Source organism: Octopus bimaculoides, chromosome 5 (genome assembly GCF_046866305.1).
Source record: "Octopus bimaculoides isolate indiv1 chromosome 5, ASM4686630v1, whole genome shotgun sequence".
NCBI lineage: Eukaryota > Metazoa > Mollusca > Cephalopoda > Octopoda > Octopodidae > Octopus > Octopus bimaculoides.
The window spans coordinates 52,545,853-52,556,853 of NC_142932.1; the positions used below are offsets into that span (position 1 = coordinate 52,545,853).

The 11,001-nt window shown below is 36.8% G+C and overlaps 1 protein-coding gene across 4 annotated transcripts in view; it reads right to left on the minus strand.

Moving 5' to 3' along the window:
* The window catches only part of LOC106873989 (uncharacterized), a 45,500-nt gene that overhangs the window by 15,856 nt on the left and 18,643 nt on the right, over positions 1-11,001 (minus strand). For 2 of the 4 annotated variants that reach the window (XM_089352266.1, XM_089352268.1), the window contains exon 3: positions 1,205-1,285. The exons of 1 other annotated variant lie outside the window; for it this stretch is intronic. In XM_089352266.1, coding sequence (XP_089208392.1) covers positions 1,205-1,285 — 81 coding nt within the window. Of the gene's footprint in view, positions 1-1,204; positions 1,286-5,041; positions 5,187-11,001 lie in introns of all 4 variants that reach the window. One more of the 4 variants, XM_089352269.1, reaches the window with a different exon arrangement.

Genomic DNA, 11,001 nt, shown 5'->3' on the forward strand with positions numbered 1-11,001 from the left:
GGTGTATATAAGTGTGTATGTCAGGACTATGGAAATTGTTACTTTGCTTTGGTACAGACGAGAATTGGCAATAGAAAGAGCATCTAGTCACAGAAAATTCTGCCTCAAGAAGTTTTGCCTGACCCATGGGAAAACATTAAAACAGTGATGATGATGATGATGATCATCATCATCATCATCAACAACATTTAGAATCCGTTAGCCATGCTGGTATGGGTTGGACAGCTTGACAAGAATTGGCAAGGCCAGGGGATGCACCAGGTTTTATAGTCTGTTTTGGTTGGGTTTCTACAACTGGATGCCTTTCCTAACACCAACCACACCACAGAAGTGTATTGGCTGCTTTTTGAGTGGCACCATCACTAGTATATAAGGTATATATATATATATATATATATATATATATATATATATATATATATATATATATATATATATATATATATATATATATATATAATGTGCGTGTGTATGAGGTAGTTGATTGGCAAAATTGCCAGAGCATCAGATAGAATGAGTTGCATATATTATTCTGGATCTCTGCACACGGAGTTCAAATCTTGGTGAAGTTGCCTTTGCCTTTCATCCTTTAGGGGAATACTAACTAATGCACCATCATTATGCTGGTACATTTTTTTCTCAAGAGTTCTCAATCATATTTTATCTATGGTTCCCATTGATTACTATATTATTCTGGTGGACCCCCATTTGATGTTCAAAAACTAGTTTTATAGATGCTTTTTTAAAAATTCTTATTTTGTTTTACACACATTCACTTGTGTAATTTGAACTATGTAAAATGATAGAGAAAGAAACCTAGTTGTTTCTTGCAATACATACCAATACATACATCTATTTGCTATTTTTTTGTGTGGACCCCAAAATCTTATATGGACCTTCAGGGGCCATATGGACCACGACTGAGAACCATTGCATCTAACTGCTACATCTTGCTTGTTCTGCTAGGTCAATCCTAGGAGAGTTGAGTCTGTTTGTGTCTGCTCATGACTACAGAGCTACCTAAAGCCATTGACAAAATCTTGATAGATGCTACTAAGTCAACTCTGACTCTGATTGTGAGTGAAAGCCATTGTTTAACATGTGTGGGTTTGTCTTTGTTAGTGTTAATTTAAAACTGGAGTGGTGTAAAAAAAGAAAAGTGTACTTTTCTGATTCAATAAATATAAATTATTGAACTAATTACCTGACTGAAATAAATACTGGAGTTGATTTGATTGGCTACAACTTTTGAACGTGATGCCCCAGCATGACCATAGTCCAATGTCTGAAACCAGTAAAAAGAATAAGAATAAATAATTTCAATTTTATACATCATGATAATCAAACAGCCTAGCTTGTGAAAATGTTTATTATAATGAAGCTTATGTAAGTATATTTATATATGAACCCAAAAGACTGCCAACCTTTCTTTCTCAGCATATCATGCTCTCCTTTGACTCATACTTCATACTCCCTTTTACACTAACCACCTCATTGAAGTAATGTAATATACCTTACACTGCCTCTTAGACCAACCATCTCTTTCATGGAATGAAAAGAAATTGAGAGAGAGAGAGAGAGAGAGATAAAGGAAATGGAGGAGAGGTGATCAGCAATGTATGTCTGTATGTCCAAAGATGTTCAACAAGACACCTTTCACATAGTAGCTTAACCTACTGAAAATAGCAGCCAAATCTCCCTCAAATCACAGCCTAATACCTTAAACAAAGGATATATTGGACAAAATACTTCCTGATATACAAAATGATGGGATTGCCACAACTAGAATGCCGTTCATCATAGATGTATGTGATCAGAGCTGAATAGTGGCAAAACAACTACAACCAAGTTTAATTTGAGTTAACAATGGAAACCCTCAATGCAGTCACTCAACTTACTAGAAATAACAGCCAAACCCCATTATCTTAAATTAGGTAAAATCACAATGGACAATAATAAAGTTCTATAAATCTTTTATCGTTTACTTGTTTCAATCATTTGACTGTGACCATCCTAGGGCACTGTCTTGAAGGGTTCAATTAATCAAATTGACACTAGTACTAATTCTATCAGTCTCTTTTGCCAAACCATTAAGTTACAGGAACATAAACAAACCAACATCTATGGCCATACCTGTGTCTATAGCCATGACTGCACATGGTCGCCATAATCATCATCATTTTGCCTACTTTTCTATGCTTACAAAGACAGACAAAATTATGTTGCAGCAGGTTCTCTTTATGGCCTGATGCCCTTCCTGTCACCAATACCCACTTGTTTCCATATAGGGTAGTAATCTCCTAGTCTATTGAACTACTAAGAACCCAGACATGTTTACATGGAGAATTGGAAACAACATTGTTAATGAAACCATTGTTTACAATCAGAGAGGATGAAGGAAATACAAGCTTCACACAAACACACTACATATACATATGATGGACTTCTATCAGACTCCATTTACCAAACTCATTCACAAGGCTTTTGACAGTCTGGGACTATGATAGAAGATACTTGCCTAAGATGCCATGCAATGGGACTGAACCTGAACCCATGTGGCTGAGAAGTAAACTTCTTGATCAATCAGGCATGTATTATGTATACATAACTACATATATATATAGATATAGACATATACATTACGGGATTCTCTCACTGCTTCTATAAAAGAAAGATTAGCAGGACACAGCTGTTTAGTTTTTTTTAGTTCAAAGTTTTGCTAGGGTCAACATCTTGAAGGAAAAAACAACCTAGCATAGAGATGGGTCCAATCTATTCACAAATGACAGAGACCATTACTGCAATGTCTGCAACCAGATCAACAAATCTTGGAGAGATGTGAATTCTCTCTGTCTCTCTCACACACACACGCATGCACGCACACACACGCATGCGCGCGCACACACACACACACATGCACGCGCACGCACACACACACACACACGCATGCACGCGCACGCTCACAGACACACACACACACTACATTACATTAACTGGGGAAAGCGGTTTGGAAAACTGTGTTTCTTCTCGTATCGTTAATATTTAAATAGTTTATAGGCTCAAAATATAAAGTAGTGTTCATGTAGAACAATAATGGAGCTATTCTATAGCAAAACTAAATATATTTAAAACATTAAATATACTTTTTCATACTGAATGAAATAAAAGAGCAGCCATAAAATAAAGTTCATAAACTGCTCAGGTAACATGTTTGGAATGAGTTTAAGATGTCCAGTTAACAACAAAGGGTTTCTCTCAATATCATTATCAACATCATTTAAAATGTATTTTCCATGCTGGCAAGGGTTGGGTGGCTTGACAGGAACTGTCAAGGCCAGGAGCTATACCAGGTTCCATAATCTGTTTTGGCTTAGTTTCTATGGTTGGGTGCCCTTCCCAAAACCAACCACTTCACAGAGTGTACTAGGTGGTTTTTACACAATCCTAGCACCAGTGCTTTTTATGTGACACCAATATCCACACCAATGCTTTATACATGGCAACGTGATTTTAGGATCCTATTTTATGTGACACTTTGGTTTTACGATCTCAACATGCAAAAGGAAAACTTTAAAAAGCATATTCTGCTGCTGTTACATATAAATTTGGACACTGATATCAAAGACGTTTGCAGCCACTAAAGGGAATGAGTCAAATAAGTATTGTAGGAAACATAACATTAATTTGTATGGGATAATTTGCTAGGTATTAAAGGTATTAATAAACAAGTGCAATTAAGATGCAGCAGCAGCAGCAGTAGCAGTAGTAGCAGTGGTAGTAGTAGCAGTTAAGCCCTAGATAAGTCAGCATTGATTAAGCACTCCTATAATCAAAGGTATTCAAACTATGACCATCCTGTTTTTTCTTCAGGCATAGTGTATCTAAGACAACATCGTCAAATGTGTGATGAGAAACATTTGGCTGCTGTTTCTAGCTAGTTACGTGACCATGTAGAAGCTCCTTCATAAGTCTGTAATGTAAATGGATGAGAGGTCTATCAAAAAATAATCTTGGTGAGCAGAGTTTGCAGTAAGACCCTCTTACTTTACATTAATACTTTACTACCAATGGTCAATGAGCTAGCCCTCACAATGTAGCTCAACTTACTAGATAGAGTGGTAGTTAGCAGTTAACTGTCTTTCAAATACTATCCTATTATTTTAAGACATCCAATAATAAGGTGGGACAATTGTTGCTGCAGTGATATTTTTTTTTATCATGGACCTGCTTAATACAGACTGATTTATGTCTAAACAACAATGAAACTACGTCACTACAACAACTACTGCTGCTGCTGCTACTACTAATACTATTACTTCTTCTCTTCTGAACTAATAAGAACTACCTGTGCATAAGACCATCTAATGAACCCACCACTTCTCTCCTCATTATTCGTACAGTTTCACACCTGTCAAATTCTGTTGTTAAACATTATACATTTCCCCAGAACTTCCTTCTTCTAGCATTCTCTCTTTCTTTCAATCTCCCTGTTCACATGTTATCAACAAGCATCAGTTTATTGCACTTCAAGCTGAACAGTTATTTTACTTATTTCACATGCTCATAAAGCTAAAAATGTCATGACTAATGACTCTCTCTTACAATCATCATCATTAATGTCTGCTTTCCATGCTGGCATGGATTGGCTGGTTCTAGAGAAACTGACAAGCAAGAGGACTATGTCAAGCTCCAATGATTGCTTTGGCATGGTTTCTATGGCTGGATGCCTTCCTAATACTAAACACTTTACAGAATATGATGGGTCCTTTTCACATAGCACAAGCACTTATAAGGTCACCAAGTAACTTGCAAAATAAGACCTCTCAACTGAGCTGGAGTGCAGGATTGAGGGGAAGTGGCTTTATTGCAAGAGATGAGAGATTTAAGCATAATTAAGACAGGTCTATTGTTGAAGAAGAGATACATGACTACTCCAGCTTGAAAAAGAGAAAAAGATGGTGATGCTGACATGTCCAGGTAAAAGAAGATGAGCATAAGAAAGAATAGGAAGAGGAATCAGAGCAGTAAAAGGTAAAGTTACCTTCTCAAGTCATACCAACTCATAAAGGCTGGTTTCTCAGTTTCTTGGTGTATATATCCTCAATTGGACAGGACACTGGTCCATTGCATGATTACTCCTTTTTGCCAGCTGAGTGGACTGGAGCAACATAAAATGATGTACAGTTCTATATTTAAGAGATGAGGAATTATGTACATTATTTACATTTGACGGATATTTGTCCTCATCTTGTTTGTTCTTAATACAACGTTTCAGCTAGTATACCCTCCAACCTTCATCAGGTGTTTGGGGAAATTTCGAACCTGAGTTCTCATTCCTAAGGTATTTTTCGATGTTGTTGTTATTATTATTATTCAGGTCACTGCTTGGAATCGAACTCGGAATCTTGGGGTTAGTAGCCCGCGCTCTTAAGTACATATTAAGAGTGCAAGCTACTAACCCAAATATTCCGAGTTCAATTCCAGACAGTAACCTGAATAATAATAATAATAACATCGAAAAATACCTTAGGTATGAGAACCCAGTTTCGAAATTTCCCCAAGACAACTGAAGAAGGCTGGAGGGTATATCAGCTGAAACGTGTTAACAACAAACAAGATGAGGACAAATATCCCTCAAATGTAAATAATGTATAAAATGATTTGTTTTGCTCAAGAACATGTGTTACCAGGTTCAAGAATCAAAACCACAATCTTACAATCAGGAGTCCAACACCCTAACCACTAAGCCACACACCTCCACAAACCAGAAGGGTGGATGATTAAGTCTGCGAAAGTGTGAATAGAGAGCGACAAGTGGATAGTGATGGAGATAGAGGTGAATGCAGTGAATGATAAAAAGGGGTTGATGTATAGTCAATGGTAAATATTGGTTGGGAGGTCAAAGAAATAGGTGGAGAGCAAGGAGAAGGTGATATGTAAGTAATACAAAAAAGGTGAAGGTGGAGAACAGAAGTATAATGAAACTGTACATAGATGAGAAATAGGGAGATGATGTGAAATGGGGAGGTAAAGAGAAAGAGGGATACACAGTGATAGTGATCAAAGCTATGTAGGGGTGGATATAGGGAGTAACAAAGGTGTTAGGTGGCTATCAATGGCAGATATGAGCAGGTGTTCAGGGAAAAGAAGTGTTCAGTAGAAAATAAAGTGGTAAAAGATGACGCTAAGAATGCAGAATGGAAGGCAAAAGAAAATGATTCTAAGAAGAGAGACATGAGGCCAGAAGTTTAGTGGTAAGTAGTCTCAGTACATGACTAGTGTCGAGTAATCTCAGTACTTGACTAGCATTTATTTTATTCATTTTGGAAGGATGGAAAACAAAGTTGACCTTATCAGGATTTGAAATTATAATATTAAGAGCTGCAGGAAATCAAAGCATTTTGTTCGATGCTCTAATTATTCTGACAATCCACCAGTGCTCAACTCAACAAATTGTTTCTGACACAGATACAAGACCTGATATTTGTGGGGAGTGGTTAGTCAATTACATGAAACACCACCATCCAGTACTTGACTGATACTTTATTTTATTGACTCCAGGGAGCTGAAAAGCAAAGTCGACCTCAACAGAATTTGAATTCAAAACATAAAGGATCAGATTTTTTTGTCAGATGTTCTAATAATACTGCCAACCAATAATCATTATTATTATTATTATTTATGGCTGGAGTTGATAGTGTCGACTAACTGCCCTTACATCAAAATTGCTGGCCACATGTCCAAACAATAACAAATTATTATTATCATTATTATTATTATTATTATTATTATTATTATTATTATTGAGTGAGAGAGCAGTGCATGCCATCAAAATGACACTGGAGTACAAATATACAAAGCCCAATAAACCCATCATGACTACTTGTCCGATAAGGGTACACCAGGCACATGCATCACAACCATATGTCCACAACATGCCGATCTCACATCAAGACAAACAATGCATGACCTTGCAGGTGGAGCCTTGTTAAAATTTTCTTCTGGTCGAGTAGCCCATCCTGCTAAAAAGGTCCCTGAATAAGGGTTGTGTAAGGATGTTGGATGAAACACTCATGTTTCCAAAGGTGAATTATTCAAACCCCAAAGAATTCCTCTCAATACATGGCTATGATGCTCTCCAACTACTTCTATTTGTGACCAGAAGTGCACACATTGTCAGCCATTAAGGGACATGCACGACTGGTTAAAGTCAAGCAAATGACAAGCAAATGTGTGGTATTGAACAGAATATTTGCTGTAGTTCATCTTTTATACCATGACATGGTAACACTTCCAATCAGTTAAGATCAAAAGCCATGAGAGCCACTGCATTCTATTGAATTGACCATATAAACTAACCAAATATTGACAAAGTTCCTAACTTGATAGACCTCCTGGATGGCACCCACCTGTCAGTGATAGTGAAGGGTAGAAAGCCAAAATGTCACACATGTGGATTTGTGATTCACTTAAAGGCTTTCTGTTCTCAAACAAAGACAAACCACCCATTACTGCAACATCACAAAACCAAGTGGAAGTGATAAGGACTTCTACACCCATACTTAAACCAAGACAATGAAGGAGTTTACTCCCAGTTCCTTTGGAAAAGCAAACTTCTGAATATCCTGCTCCCTAAACCAACAACAATGACCTAGAGAAAGAAGAGCAGACTGAAACATGGATCACAGTCACAAAAGGGGACAGGTGAAAGAGGAGAAAGGTACATAGCCCTACTCCAAGAACACAGCAAAAACATACACAAAATCTAACAACAGCAAGATCATCAACATGAAAACACAGAAACAACCAATAATGAAACTGCAAAAATCAACAAAGTATTTCCAACTGTATGCAAAATGTATCCATTAATTTCACTGTGAACAAAAACAACAGTGAATTGATGGATTTTGAAAATCAAAATAACAACAAAACTGAAAAAAGAGGAAAAGGAATTTCAGGATTTCATCTTCAAAACCCCAAACAACAGTTTTTTAATAAAAACATCCTCAGACATTTACAAAACAATTCATGAAAAACTTTCAGTTAGTGTTGGAATTTTTAAAAAAACAATAGACAAAAGGCTTTTAGAAAACATTCATCAGTAGAGAGGTCCAGAATATCCAGGATTCTTGAAAATCAAGGTAGTGACCACCTCTATATTTTTTCTAGCATGACTGCTCTGAGATTAGGGTGTGTAAATGTGAATGGTCTGAGGTCAGCTTGGAAGCAAGGTTATTAGCTCAATGATCTCGGGTCACTTGATTTAGATGTAGCTGCCGTTAGTGAAACGAGAATTTCTGAAAAGCATGCTCTTGCATCCATTATTATTATTATTAAGACAGCAAGCAAACAGAACCATTAGCACACTAAACAAAATGCTTAGCAGCATTTCGTTCATCGTTATGTACTGAATTTAAATTCTGCCACGGTTGACTTTGTATTTCATCCTTTCAGGGGTCAATAAAAGAAATACCAGTAAAGTACTGGGGCTGATGTAATCGAATTGTCCTTCCCTCAAAAATTTTAGGCTTTGTGCCTATAGTAAAAAGGAGGAGAAGGATTATCTTATACAGGGTGGTTGGGCTGGCAGAATCATTAGAACTTTGGAAAGGTGCTTAACAGTTCTGAGTTCAAATCCTTAGGTCAATTTTATTTGTCTTCCATCAACAAAAGCTCTACACCATCTTATATATTACATGGGAGGCTACATGATTAACAGTGCAGTTTTAGACAAAGTGTAGAATTTACCACCATGAAACATCAGTTACAATGATGAGGTTATGTGGTTAGACAGAAACAAAAGAGAGATCTCTTTTAGTGGATTAACCAGCAGAAAAGATCACATGCATGCCTTCACTGCTGTAACAAAAATCAGATCAAGATGACAGGTAAATGGCTGGAATTGAGACAAAAATAAAGGAATCTGACACTTAGAGCCATTACAACTAACAACTATCATCAGCCTATCACTGGTGGAAAAAAAAAAACAATAACAAGTACACTCACAATTAACACTTCCTGGCCTCCTCTGTTGCCACTTTTTTCACATAAGGATCTTAGTGATCAATGCCAACACATGAAGGAACCAGTAAATTAGAAGAGAACTTAAATTCTTTAGACATAAGAAACACCTGCTCTCACCAAGATATATCAGTTGAGGTGTATTCTATTAAGAACATATTAGAGTACAAAATAGAGCTCATTCACCTTTAGAATTACCAGATACCTGACAGTATTATGGTATACTACCAATTCTAGGTTTAGGCATTCCTCATGTATATATGCATGCACTCAAACATTCATACATAACAATGTTTCTTGTCTGTTATAGATGGTTTGAGAATTTTCACCTGAAAAATCTCTCAAAAGTGCAGGCTTGGACAAGGTTTTTTTTTAAAATTTGGAGTCAGGCAGTTGCTCATGCATGCAAGCCTTTACTCTTTCCATACCATCAACATTTTCTGAAAATAGCCTTATGCCAATACAGATTGGTACCAGTATCAAAATGGTCATTAAAGATAAGAAGATGGGGAAAGTAGCAGATCCATCAGCAATAATTGGCCAAGATGCTGAGGAATATCTGTCAAAGAATGGCTGAAGCTAGTCACTCACATACTCAATCAAGTAATACAGGCAGGTGTCATAGTATCATCAACTGAAACAAGAATAAGGAAGATGTATTGAGAAGAAGCAACTATAGTGGTATCAAACTGATGGACCATGTTATGAAATAAAAAAAAAAGAGTCTTAGTACATGATTAAGAAGAGAATTGTTAACTGAAATTAAGTTCAGATTGATGCCTGGTTTGTGTATTATTGACGTTAACTTCCTAGTGGGACAACTACATGAGAACTTGAATTTTAGCAAAGACTCCTCTTCTCTACTTAGCAACTGTTGATCTAGAAGCCTTTGACAGGGTATCAGGAGCTGTAATCTGGTGGTTGGAAAGTGGTACCAGTCAGATACAGAGATGGAGTCAGAAAAGTGAAAGTTAGAAATGAATTGAGAGAGAGCTTAGTATGCATCTAGGTATTCATCAAGTTCAGGTCTCAACTACTTCTTACATTTTTTGCAAACTATAAAAGGAGATCAAGGCTTGTTGTCCATAGGAACTCATATGCTGATGACCTAACACTCACAGTGGAACTTGTGGAAGATTTAGAGAAGAAATTCCAGACATGGAAACAAAACTCAGAATCAAGAAACTTTAGAGAATATTAGCAAAGGCTAAAATTTTAATAAGTACATATGAAGACAGGACTTTGTTGACATTAGAGAATTGGCCATACTCAATATATAGAAAAGAAATGGGTAGGAGTTCCTAACCATGCACTTGAAGTGATCTTTGGGAGCACAAGAGATGCACTAGGATGATAGGGAGGCTGTTATTGAAAAACTTTGTGTGTGTCAGATGCACAGAAGTAGTTAGCAGACATAGCGCCAGTAAAATAGACTGTATCTAATGCTTAGAAGACTTCATAGAAGTAGTTGATGGCTTCTGTTACCTAGGTAATATGATAAGAAGCATAGAAGAATGTTTTGAAAGAATTGCAGCCAGAATAAGACAAGAGGTAGGAGAGGGGACGTTTTGGAAACTATTACCTCTGTTGACAACAAAAAGATTCTCTCTTTAAGTGAGGGGTACACTGTATGATGTCCCTGTGTAAACAGCGACTCTCTATGGTAGTGAGATGTAGGTACTGACTGTGTAATGCAAATGTGCATGAACTATATGGTACTAAGGAGCTAACAAATAAACTGGGTATAAGAGGAATTAGATGTAGTGTACAACAAAAACTACTGTATTAGTGAACATGTATATGGATGATGATAGTTGGATGAACAAGTGCCTAGAGATCCATATGAAAGGAACCTATTGGAAAGGAAAACTGTGGAAGTTAAGGGCAAAAGTGGTGAAAGCAAATCTCACTCTGTTGAACCTCACAAAGGAGGCACAAAGACATGCAAAAAGTAGTGTGATGCTATGTTGTCCAACCCAT